The sequence below is a fragment of the Oncorhynchus mykiss genome, chromosome 32 (assembly GCF_013265735.2).
Source record: "Oncorhynchus mykiss isolate Arlee chromosome 32, USDA_OmykA_1.1, whole genome shotgun sequence".
Taxonomy (NCBI): Eukaryota; Metazoa; Chordata; class Actinopteri; order Salmoniformes; family Salmonidae; genus Oncorhynchus; species Oncorhynchus mykiss.
The window spans coordinates 8,410,117-8,422,982 of NC_050572.1; the positions used below are offsets into that span (position 1 = coordinate 8,410,117).

At 46.3% G+C, this 12,866-nt stretch overlaps 1 protein-coding gene across 1 annotated transcript; it reads left to right on the top strand.

Moving 5' to 3' along the window:
* Positions 1-287: 287 nt before the first annotated feature.
* Positions 288-10,648, top strand: si:ch211-152p11.4 (regulator of G-protein signaling 3). Its single transcript, XM_036971670.1, has 5 exons — positions 288-1,006; positions 1,987-2,036; positions 3,040-3,170; positions 8,613-8,779; positions 9,573-10,648. The coding sequence occupies exons 1-5, from the start codon at positions 482-484 to the stop codon at positions 9,741-9,743; spliced, it is 1,044 nt and encodes a 347-aa protein (XP_036827565.1). The 5' UTR covers positions 288-481; the 3' UTR covers positions 9,744-10,648.
* Positions 10,649-12,866: the final 2,218 nt, after the last annotated feature.

Here is a 12,866-nt window from a genome sequence, read left to right on the forward strand (position 1 = left end):
AGAGTGGCTGGCTTTGACTCAGCAGCTTGCAGACCTAACTCTGTAAAAGTGTACCAATGATATGAAATGGTAGACCCTGATGAATTTCGACATTTTCTGTGATTGTCCGATTTGATCTTCCTCCCGTCTCTGTTTTCTTTTAAACACTGTTCTTTGCTGCAGTCTTTCCTCCAGTGCCTCTCCTCTCTCTCTCTCTCTCTCTCTCTCTGTCCCTGTCTCTCTCTCTGTTGCTCTCTCTGTCTCTCTCTCTGTGTCGCTCTCTCTCTCTCTCTCTCTCTCTCTCTGTCTCTGTCGCTCTCTCTGTCTCTCTCTGTGTCGCTCTCTCTCTGTCTCTCTCTGTGTCGCTCTCTCTCTCTCTCTCTCTCTCTGTCTCTCTCTGTCTCTCTCTCTCTTCCATTTCCCATACCCGCTTGGCTTCCCTTCTGTGGTTCCCTACCTGCACCTATATCCCTCCTTCCCTCCATCCGGCGGCGCTGCCATCATGCGTCGGTTCAGCTCCGAGGGGTCCCTATTGAATATGGACTTCCTGCCGTGGAAGAAGGTGGAGCTTAAGGACCAGAACTACCACAGCCGGGACGGGGAGTCAGGCACCTACACCCCACACCTGGGAGAGGACACACTGGATGGGCGAACCACCTCTCTCCCCCCCACGCCCATCATCCTGGAGCCTGAGGCCAGCCCTGGGAGGACACCGGGGAGGGGGGAGCTGGGCAAGGAGCACAGCGTCAGCGTGGAGAACGTCACAGAACTGGGGAGGCCAGAGGGTAAGGGTCATCTGAGAGTGGTGAACCTCAGCGAAGGATGCAGGGCGTACAGTGACGGCCAGTTGGCGCCGGCGACTTCGGGTAGCAGCACAGAGAGCGTGGGCAGGCACGACCGGCCTCCGCCCTCTCCCTCGTACTCAACCTTTGACTCCAGCCCCTTTTCCTTCAAGTCACAGCAACGGTCCCACGCCAGAGCCAAGCTGTCAGCAGCCAAGCTACATCTGAAGAGCCTGTTTGGGCAGGTAAAGAGTGACGTGGGAGGTCAGGGTCACTAGAGGAGTGGTCTCTGACAGTGTGTTTGGTATTGGATGTGTTAGGCTGGATGTGTGGGAATGAATAGCTTGTGTGTGTGATGACTTTTGACTACTTTAGTTCTAGCTTAGTTCTACATTAGTTCTACATTAGTTCTAGATTAGTTCTACATAAGTTCTAGTCCCCTGTAGTGTCCTGCACCCCCTGTAGTGTCCTGCACCCCCTGTAGTGTCCTGCACCCCCTGTAGTGTCCTGCACCCCCTGTAGTGTCCTGCACCCCCTGTAGTGTCCTGCACCCCCTGTAGTGTCCTGCACCCCCTGTAGTGTCCTGCACCCCCTGTAGTGTCCTGCACCCAGTGGTGGAAAAACTACCCAATTGTCATACTTGAGTAAAAGTAAAGATACCTTAATAGAAAGTTACTCAAGTAAAAGTGAAAGTCACCCAGTAAAATACTACTTGAGTAAAAGTCTAAAAATATTTGGTTTTAAATATACTTAAATATCAAAAGTCAAAGTAAGACATAATTAAGGATTTCATATTCAATCACATTTACATTTTTAGTCATATATTCAAAATTTGATTGAGATTATGCGTAACTCATTAAGCACTCTTAAAATCCATAATTTTATCCTTTGTATAATAGCATCTGATCTGCTAAATGGCAAAAGCAATGAATACCAAGTTTGGTGGTGACAAGTCCTTCTCCTATTGGCACACACATTGAGTTCAACCACAGTCTTTCCCGGAGGCAACGTTGTTTTCTTATGGCGACGATGACGGAAAAATATTGCTCAAACAGAACTTCCTTAAATTATATATTACGATTGGGCCTAAAACCAAGGTCATACCGCTGAGGTGTCTCTGTGTGTGTGTGTGTGTGTGTGTGTGTGTGTGCTGCCTGCCTGTTAGTGTGTGACACATGCCGATGATTTAAATTTGGAAATAAACTAATCGTGTCTCTATTTTCAGAGTCCCCATTCGTCACACTCCAACCTGTTTAACCCAGAGCAGAAAGACCGGTAAGCTCATCAATGTGCCTGGGCATTGCATTCCGATGGTCATCCAAAGTCCGTTTGGGGGGGGGGGGGAAATGTTTTGATCTTCAACGCTGATGTCACACGGATATACTAAAATATCCTCGTCACTTCATTGGTATTCAGTAACTGTCTTAGCAATCGCTCCGTACATTTCCTCCACTGTGGCCAATAGCATGGGGACGAGGTTTCTTTCAAAGAGGAAACGACATAGGGAATAGGGTGCCGTCTGGAACGACATAGGGAACAGGGTGCCTGTCTGGAACGACATAGGGAATAGGGTGCCATTTGGGATGTACAGTAAGAAGTTCCGTTTGGAAGAATGCCACCCTTGAGGTTGTAATGATACTGAGCCAACCAGTTGTGGAAATGAGGGTGGTGTCGTCATGGAATCAGATCCAACCACACCAAAACATACTCTTATCTTGTCATCGCCTTGTCTCTCTGTCTGTCCTCATCTCTCTGTCTGTCCTCATCTCTCTGTCCTTGTCTCCCCCTCTCTCCTTACCCCCCCTCTCTCCCTGTCTCTCTCGCTCTCCCTGTCTCTCTCTACTTCTCATTGTCTCTCCCTTTCCCTGTCTCCCCACCCCTCCTTTCTCTCTTTCCCTCTCTCTCATTCTCTTTCCCTGTCTCCCGCTCTCTCCATGTCTCTCCCTGTCTCCCCTCTTTCCATGTTTCTCCCTGTCTCCCCCTCTCTCCATGTTTCTCCCTGTCTCCCCCTCTCTCCATGTTTCTCCCTGTCTCCCCCTCTCTCCATGTCTCTCCCTGTCTCCCCCTCTCTCCATGTCTCTCCCTGTCTCCCCCTCTCTCCATGTCTCTCCCTGTCTCCCCCTCTCTCCATGTCTCTCCCTATCTCCCCTGTCTCTCCATGTCTCTCCCTATCTCCCTATCTCCATGTCTCTCCCTCTCTCCCCCTTCATGTCTCTCCCTCTCTCCCCCTTCATGTCTCTCCCTCTCTCCCCTCTCTCCCCTGTCTCTTCCTCTCCAGTGTTAAAGAGCAGCGGTCCCGCCTCCCGTTCCTTCGCCAATGGAGTCAGGTGGGCCACAGCAAGGTCCAGTTCAGCCGGGAGGAACTGGATAAGTGGGCTGAGTCGCTGGACGCCCTCCTGGCTAGTCGGAGTAAGTAGACCAGGCCACCCTCCTGGCTAGTCGGAGTAAGTAGACCAGGCCACCCTCCTGGCTAGTCGGAGTAAGTAGACCAGGCCACCCTCCTGGCTAGTCGGAGTAAGTAGACCAGGCCACCCTCCTGGCTAGTCGGAGTAAGTAGACCAGGCCACCCTCCTGGCTAGTCAGAGTAAGTAGACCAGGCCACCCTCCTGGCTAGTCGGAGTAAGTAGACCAGGCCACCCTCCTGGCTAGTCGGAGTAAGTAGACCAGGCCACCCTCCTGGCTAGTCGGAGTAAGTAGACCAGGCCACCCTCCTGGCTAGTTGGAGTAAGTAGACCAGGCCACCCTCCTGGCTAGTCGGAGTAAGTAGACCAGGCCACCCTCCTGGCTAGTTGGAGTAAGTAGACCAGGCCACCCTCCTGGCTAGTTGGAGTAAGTAGACCAGGCCACCCTCCTGGCTAGTCGGAGTAAGTAGACCAGGCCACCCTCCTGGCTAGTCGGAGTAAGTAGACCAGGCCACCCTCCTGGCTAGTTGGAGTAAGTAGACCAGGCCACCCTCCTGGCTAGTTGGAGTAAGTAGACCAGGCCACCCTCCTGGCTAGTCGGAGTAAGTAGACCAGGCCACCCTCCTGGCTAGTCGGAGTAAGTAGACCAGGCCACCCTCCTGGCTAGTTGGAGTAAGTAGACCAGGCCACCCTCCTGGCTAGTTGGAGTAAGTAGACCAGGCCACCCTCCTGGCTAGTCGGAGTAAGTAGACCAGGCCACCCTCCTGGCTAGTCGGAGTAAGTAGACCAGGCCACCCTCCTGGCTAGTCGGAGTAAGTAGACCAGGCCACCCTCCTGGCTAGTCGGAGTAAGTAGACCAGGCCACCCTCCTGGCTGGTAGACCAGGCCACCCTCTACTGTGAAATAACTTGTAAATGGGACTTTCTCCATTCTGATTGTGTGAGAATGTAATGGGGCTTTCTCCATTCTGATTGTTTGAGAATGCAATGGGGCTTTCTACATTCTGATTGTGTGAGAATGCAATGGGGCTTTCTCCATTCTGATTGTGTGAGAATGCAATGGGGCTTCCTCCATTCTGATTGTGTGAGAATGCAATGGAGCTTTCTCCATTCTGATTGTGAGAATGCAATGGGGCTTTCTCCATTCTGATTGTGTGAGAATGCAATGGGGCTTTCTCCATTCTGATTGTGTGAGAATGCAATGGGGCTTTCTCCATTCTGATTGTTTGAGAATGCAATGGGGCTTTCTCCATTCTGATTGTGTGAGAATGCAATGGGGCTTTCTCCATTCTGATTGTGTGAGAATGCAATGGGGCTTTCTCCATTCTGATTGTTTAATACTGTTCAATCAAACTTCAACCAAACGTTGATCTAAAACGAGATCATTTCTACATTGCCACGTAAAGGCTGCATGATATTTTTAACCAAGTGTTGCAATTGCGATTTGCCAGCTCCACTTTGATTTAGAAGATACTGATACACAAACATGCTGATTTAGGCCTCCACCAGTACCAGTATCAGGCTGTATTAGCTAGCTACATTTACTCTGACTCAGTACATTTTATTAGCTAGTCAGCTAACTAGCGATTAACATTAGCTGCTAACATGATTTAGTGACAATTTGCAAAGAAAGTGTAAACTAGCTGTAAGAAATACAAACTAATATTTTAATTATAGAAGCAAAGTGGATTTATATTAAGAAGCAAAGTGGATTTATATTAGGAAGCAAAGTGGATTTATATTAGGAAGCAAAGTGGATTTATATTAGGAAGCAAAGTGGATTTATATTAGGAAGCAAAGTGGATTTATATTAGGAGGCAAAGTGGATTTATATTAGGAGGCAAAGTGGATTTATATTAGGAAGCAAAGTGGATTTATATTAGGAAGCAAAGTGGATTTATATTAGGAAGCAAAGTGGATTTATATTAGGAGGCAAAGTGGATTTATATTAGGAGGCAAAGTGGATTTATATTAGGAAGCAAAGTGGATTTATATTAGGAAGCAAAGTGGATTTATATTAGGAAGCAAAGTGGATTTATATTAGGAAGCAAAGTGGATTTATATTAGGAAGCAAAGTGGATTTATATTAGGAAGCAAAATTGATTTATATTAGGAAGCAAAGTGGATTTATATTAGGAAGCAAAGTGGATTTATATTAGGAAGCAAAGTGGATTTATATTAGGAAGCAAAGTGGATTTATATTAGGAAGCAAAGTGGATTTATATTAGGAAGCAAAGTGGATTTATATTAGGAAGCAAAGTGGATTTATATTAGGAAGCAAAGTGGATTTATATTAGGAGGCAAAGTGGATTTATATTAGGAAGCAAAGTGGATTTATATTAGGAAGCAAAGTGGATTTATATTAGGAAGCAAAGTGGATTTATATTAGGAAGCAAAGTGGATTTATATTAGGAAGCAAAGTGGATTTATATTAGGAAGCAAAGTGGATTTATATTAGGAAGCAAAGTGGATTTATATTAGGAAGCAAAGTGGATTTATATTAGGAAGCAAAGTGGATTTATATTAGGAAGCAAAGTGGATTTATATTAGGAAGCAAAGTGGATTTATATTAGGAAGCAAAGTGGATTTATATTAGGAAGCAAAGTGGATTTATATTAGGAAGCAAAGTGGATTTATATTAGGAAGCAAAGTGGATTTATATTAGGAAGCAAAGTGGATTTATATTAGGAAGCAAAGTGGATTTATATTAGGAAGCAAAGTGGATTTATATTAGGAAGCAAAGTGGATTTATATTAGGAAGCAAAGTGGATTTATATTAGGAAGCAAAGTGGATTTATATTAGGAAGCAAAGTGGATTTATATTAGGAAGCAAAGTGGATTTATATTAGGAAGCAAAGTGGATTTATATTAGGAAGCAAAGTGGAACTTTACTACTTTACTTCTGCCGGTGAATTATTTGTTACTTTTATTCACAATGCTTTAAGAAGTTAAGATATTAAGGGCTTGTAAGTAAGTATTTCACTGTAAGGGCTACACATGCCCCACGCACCATACATTGATAGGTATATGGGGCTCCCGAGTGGTGCAGCGGTCTAAGGCACTGCATCTCATTGCAAACGGTGTCACTACAGTCCCTGGTTCGAATACAGGCCACATGTCTATTAGAAATATAAACTCCTATCTGAGGGATTGAATGTCATATAGATCAACTGAAAGTAGTTTCTTTATTTGATTTACATTCGCGCGCACACACACGCACGCACATACACGCACACACACACACACACATACACACATATACACACACACACACGCACAAACACACGCACACACACACACATACACACATTCACACACACACGCGCACATACACGCACACACACACACACACACACATACACACATACACACATACACATACACACACACACACACACATACACACACACACACGCACATACACACCACTCTAATGTTAGTAATATGTATACAAGAGCCGAGTACACAATCTTGAATACGTAGTGTAAACACATTGTGAACTTTAAAAGGTTGCTCAAGCACTTAGTTAAAGGTCAATAGCTAGAGGTTTTGGAAAGCATGCAGTGATTGTGGTGGCCAAGCTTAGTCTGACAGTCTGCACAACTTTAACACCACGTACAGCCTGTTTTGAGAGGATAACTTTAACATAGAGGCTGTTTACGAGGATAACCACTGTATAATAACCACTGTGTCCGCAATCTGCTGCCCTCTTATATTTCCTCTTTGCACAAAAATATGTTGTAACCCAGTGTCTAAGCAAAAACAAGAAGTGAATGAGAGAGAGAAAGAAGTGGGGGGGGGAGGGAGAGAGGGAGGGGAGGGAGAGAGAAAGAAGTAGGGGGGAGGGGGAGAGAAAGTAGGGGGGAGGGGGAGAGAAAGTAGGGGAGGGAGGGAGAGAAAGTAGGGGAGGGGGGAGAGAAAGTAGGGGAGGGGGAGAGAGAAAGAAGTAGGGGGAGAGAGAAAGAAGTAGGGGAGGGGGAGAGAGAAAGAAGTAGGGGGGAGAGAAATAAGTAGGGGAGGAGAGAAAGAAGTAGGGGAGGAGAGAAAGAAGTAGGGGAGGGGGAGAGAGAAAGAAGTAGGGGAGGGGAGAGAGAGAAAGAAGTAGGGGAGGGGAGAGAGAGAAAGAAGTAGGGGAGGGGAAGAGAGAAAGAAGTAGGGGAGGGGAGAGAGAGAAAGAAGTAGGGGAGGAGGGGGGAGAAAGAAGTAGCGGAGGGGGAGAGAAAGAAGTAGGGGAGGGAGAGAGAGAAGTAGGGGAGGGAGAGAGAGAAGTAGGGGAGGGAGAGAGAGAAAGAAGTAGGGGAGGGAGAGAGAGAAAGAAGTAGGGGAGGGAGAGAGAGAAAGAAGTAGGGGAGGGAGAGAGAGAAAGAAGTAGGGGAGGGGGAGAGAAAGAAGTAGGGGAGGGAGAGAGAGAAAGAAGTAGGGGAGGGAGAGAGAGAAAGAAGTAGGGGAGGGGGAGAGAAAGAAGTAGGGGAGGAGGGGGAGAGAAAGAAGTAGGGGAGGAGGGGGGAGAAAGAAGTAGCGGAGGGGGAGAGAAAGAAGTAGGGGAGGGAGGGAGAGAGAAGTAGGGGAGGGAGAGAGAGAAAGAAGTAGGGGAGGGGGAGAGAGAAAGAAGTAGGGGAGGGGGAGAGAGAAAGAAGTAGGGAAGGGGGAGAGAGAGAAAGAAGTAGGGGAGGAGGGGGGAGAAGTAGGGGAGGGGGAGAGAAGTAGGGGAGAGGGGGGAGAGAAGTAGGGGAGGGGGGAGAGAGAGAAGTAGGGGAGGGGGGAGAGAGAAGTAGGGGAGGGGGGAGAGAGAGAAGTAGGAGGGGGGGAGAGAGAGAAGTAGGAGGGGGGGAGAGAGAGAAGTAGGAGGGGGGAGAGAGAGAAGTAGGAGGGGGGGAGAGAGAGAAGTAGGAGGGGGGGAGAGAGAGAAGTAGGGGAGGGGGAGAGAGAGAGTAGGGGAGGGGGAGAGAGAGAGTAGGGGAGGGGGAGAGAAAGAGAAGTAGGGGAGGGGGAGAGAAAGAGAAGTAGGGGAGGGGGAGAGAAAGAGAAGTAGGGGTGAGAGAGAAGTAGGGGAGGGGGAGAGAGGGAGTATGGAGGGGATGTATATATGACAGATTTTAGATGGCAATAATGAAAATGTAGTGAAAAAAATCCTATGATTTGATTTTAGGACTTTTACAGTCTGTGCATATTTACGTGCTGTATCTATGTAAATATTTCTAAGTGTGTGTTTGCATGTCACTGTATTGGCCAATAGTGTGTACGTGTGTGTGTGTGCAGTATGTACGTGTTTGTTTGCATGTCACTGTATTGGCCAAGTGTGTGAACATCCCATCTGTCTCCTCTTCCTCTCTAGTGACGTCCTAAATGTGGTGTATTTTCATAAACCCTAATACTCCTCCCCCTCTCTCTCTTCTTCAACCCCCCCCTCCCCCTCTCTCTCGTCTTCAACCCCCCCTCCCCCTCTCCAGTGGGCGTGTCTGTGTTTGGAGCATTCCTTCGCTCAGAGTTTAGTGAGGAGAATCTGCAGTTCTATCTGGCCTGTGAGCAGTACAGAAACTCCTCCAACAACTTCAGCCTGCACAGACGGGCCAAGGAGATCACTGTCACCTATATCGAGGCGGGGGCACCGCGAGAGGTATACAGACTTTGTCTATGCATTGACTTGGGCTGGCTTGCGGGCTGGCTGGCTGGCTGGCTGGCTGGTGGACGGGCCTGTTTCTGTCTGTGGTCCTCCCTGCCTGGCTGGCTGTCCGTCTATCAGACTTTGTCTATACATTGACTTGGGCTGGCTGGCGGGCGGGCCTGTTTCTGTCTGTGGTCCTCCCTGCCTGGCTGGCTGTCCGTCTATCTGTTGTTCCGGCTGGCTTTTATATCTGTCAGTGTCTCCATCCATCTACCAGGATTATGTTGCCATGGTTATCTTTCCTATCTACTACAACCTGCATGGAAGTTTATTAATCAGTGTCTTTTTAACTTATCTGGACCCAGTTCATTCTCGCTCTCTTTTCTCTCTCACTCTCTTTTCTCTCTCGCTCTCTTTTCTCTCTCGCTCTCTTTTCTCTCTCGCTCTCTTTTCTCTCTCGCTCTCTTTTCTCTCTCGCTCTCTATTCTCTCGCTCTCTATTCTCTCTCTATTCTCTCTCGCTCTCTATTCTCTCTTTTCTCTCTCGCTCTCTATTCTCTCTCGCTCTCTATTCTCTCTCGCTCTCTATTCTCTCTTTTCTCTCTCGCTCTCTATTCTCTCTCGCTCTCTATTCTCTCGCTCTCTATTCTCTCTCTCTATTCTCTCTTTTCTCTCTCGCTCTCTATTCTCTCTCGCTCTCTATTCTCTCTCTATTCTCTCTCGCTCTCTATTCTCTCTCGCTCTCTATTCTCTCTGCTCTTTTCTTTTTTCTCTTTTCTCTCTCGCTCTCTTTTCTCTCTTCTCAGGTGAACTTGGACAGTAAGACCAGAGATCTAACCACACAGCTCCTACAGGCCCCATCACACACCTCCCTGTCTCACGCCCAGAAACGCATCTACTCCCTCCTGGATACAGACTGCTACCCTCGCTTCCTCCAGTCCACCATCTACCTCACCTTGCTGGGCCAGGCTGACTAGAGACTAAGGACTCCAGTCAATCCATATCGCAGAAGTTCAGCACTATAGTGCAATTTGACATTTTTAATGGCAATGTTCCTACGTTCGCGGAGAATTCACGTTAAACGCTACTGCACATTTTGTCTCAATCTCTGAACTTCCACAATACAAAATGAATGGAGACCTAAAGGCCGCATCCCTGTGGCTGCATCCTTATTCTCCGCTCTTCATCCTTTCTCCCAAAGTACTTTTGTAGATACGGAGCAGTGGTGGGGACAGTTACAATGCAGAGTTAAAGAGGGTTTAAAGGGGTTTAAATGCCAGTAGATGAGCAGGCTGGTGTTTCATTCATTAGGGAACAGAAGCACTTGACATTTTTTGTTTGTTTTGCAACAGAAGACAAGAGTGTTTTTTTTAATTGGACAAGTCCAGATAGTCCCTCCACTGTTTCAGTCAGGTTTTCTTAATTCGATGCCTAATGAACATGACCCAGGTGTTTGTACTGCTTGGGGTGTGAAAGGGGCTTAAGGGAGGTAAAAGCAGGGAAAGGGGTTTGGATGGATGGAAGGAGCTTGCCAAGCGATAAACTCGGGTTACGAGACAGGGGTCTGTTTTTTTCCATGACTTAGAGAGGTGCAACCCGAGGTGGCGTGAAACTATGCAGATCTCAATGTTTGTAATCATTAAACGTCCTCTTTTTAACTCGATAGGTCCCCCACGGTCCAATGAGCACGTACGGAAAAGCGCCAACAGAAAGGAAAAAAAACAGCCAAGACGGAGCTCTAGTTAAAGAACTGAGTTACTTGCAGTGCCTTCAGAAAGTATTCATACCCCTGTCTCTCTGTCTCTCTCTCTCTGTTTGTCTGTCTCTCTCTGTCTCTCTCTCTGTCTGTCTGTCTCTGTCTGTCTCTCTCGCTCTCTCGCTCTCTCTGTCGCTCGCTCTCTCTCGGTCTCTCTCTCTCGCTCTCTCTTGCTCTCTCTCTCGCGCTCTCTGTCTCTCTCTCGCTCTCTCGCGCTCTCTCTCTCTCGCGCTCTCTGTCTGTCTCTCGCTCTCTCTCTCATGTTGTTGTTACAACCTGACTTGAAAATGTATTAAATAACTTTAAAAAAAATTCTAACCCATGTACACACTATCCCATAATGACAAAGTAAAAACATATATTTTTTTAATTATTTTTTTTACATAAGTGTTCACACACCTGAGTCAATACTTTGTAGAAGCACCTCTGGCACCTCTCTGTGTAAATCTCTAATAGTTTTCCACACCTGGATTGTGCAACATTTGCCCATTATTCTTTTTAAAATTCTTCAAGCTCTGTCATCCTTGCTAGACAAACATGTTCAGGTCTTGCTGTAGATTTAAGTCAAAACTGTAACTCGGCCTCTCAAGAACATTCACTGTGGCTTGGTAAGCAACTCCAGTTTAGATTTGGCCTTGTGTTTTATGTTATTATCCTGCTGAAAGGTGAATTCATCTACCAGTGTCTAGTGGAAAGCAGACTGAACAAGGTTTTCCCTCTAGGATTTTGTCTGTGCTTAGCTCGATTCCATTTTATTTTTTTTTTATCCTGAAAAACTCCACAATCCTTAATGATTACAAGCATACACATAACATGATGCAGCAACCACTTTGCTTGAAAATCTGGAGAGTTTATCCCGAACATATCACTTTGTATTCCGGACAAAACGTTATTTTCATTCTGTCAATTAGGTTCGTTTTGTGGAGTAACAACAATGTTGTTGATCCATCCTCCGTTTTCTCCTATTAAAGCCATTAAACTCTTTAACTGTTTTTAAAGTCACTGGTCTCATAGTGAAATCCGTGAGTGGTTTCCTTCCTCTCTGGCAACTGAGTTAGGTAGGACACCTGTATCTTTGTAGTGACTGGGTGTATTGATACACCATCTGAAGTGTATTTTAACAACTCCACCATAACTCAAACAGATATTCAAATGTCTGAGTTTTAAAAACATTTTTAACCCATTTACCAATAGGTGCTGTTTGAGGCATTGAAAAACCTCCCTGGTCTTTGTGATTGAATCTGTTTTGAAATTCACTGCTGGACAGAGGGACCTTCCAGTTATGTGTATGTGTGGGGTACAGAGATGAGGTAGTCATTTAAAAAATAATGTTAGTCTCTACTTGGGTACAAAGTTATGTGACTTCTTAAGCACATTTTTTACTCCAGAACCTATTTAGGCTTTTCCATAACAAAGGGGTTGAATACTTATTAACTAAAGACATTTCAGCTTTTCATGTGTAATTCATTTAAAAAAAACATAATTCCACTTTGACATGATGGGGTATTTTGTCAGTGGCCAGTGACAATTAATTATTTATTTTTTTCATCTTAATTGAATCCTTTTGAAATTTCAGGCTCTAACAACAAAATGTGGAAAAAGTCTAGGTGTGAATACTTTCTGAAGGTGCCGTTTTGTGTGTAGTGTGTAGTGCATGTGAAACCCAACGCAGTTCACACTGATAGAGGCCCGCTCAAGGAAGTAGCCTTTTTAAAGACTCTGGGGGGGGGGGGGGGGGGGGGAGAGCAGGAGCAGTTTCCTTCAAATACATCCCTCAGATGAATGGTTTTTATTAACACATCAAGACAGATCATTTGTTGCTAGATCGTAAATAATTTGGCACTACTAGATAATTCAAAAGCTGTATCGCTTCCAAGTAGGCCATCTCACCGTAACGTTGTACCCAAGTAGGCCATCTCACCGTAACGTTGTACCCAAGTAGGCCATCTCACCGTAACGTTGTACCCAAGTAGGCCATCTCACCGTAACGTTGTACCCAAGTAGGCCATCTCACCGTAACGGTGTACCCAAGTAGGCCATCTCACCGTAACGTTGTACCCAAGTAGCCCATCTCACCGTAACGTTGTACCCAAGTAGGCCATCTCACCGTAACTTTGTACCCAAGTAGGCCATCTCACCGTAACGTTGTACCCAAGTAGGCCATCTCACCGTAACTTTGTACCCAAGTAGGCCATCTCACCGTAACTTTGTACCCAAGTAGGCCATCTCACCGTAACGTTGTACCCAAGTAGGCCATCTCACCGTAACTTTGTACCCAAGTAGGCCATCTCACCGTAACGTTGTACCCAAGTAGGCCATCTCACCGTAACTTTGTACCCAAGTA

Coding starts and splice junctions, on each gene's coding strand:
- si:ch211-152p11.4 (XM_036971670.1), top strand. CDS start 482: ATGCGTCGGTTCAGCTCCGAGGGGTCCCTATTGAATATGGACTTCCTG. Junction 1,007..1,986: donor TGAAGAGCCTGTTTGGGCAG/GTAAAGAGTGAC, acceptor CTCTATTTTCAG/AGTCCCCATTCGTCACACTC. Junction 2,037..3,039: donor AACCCAGAGCAGAAAGACCG/GTAAGCTCATCA, acceptor CTTCCTCTCCAG/TGTTAAAGAGCAGCGGTCCC.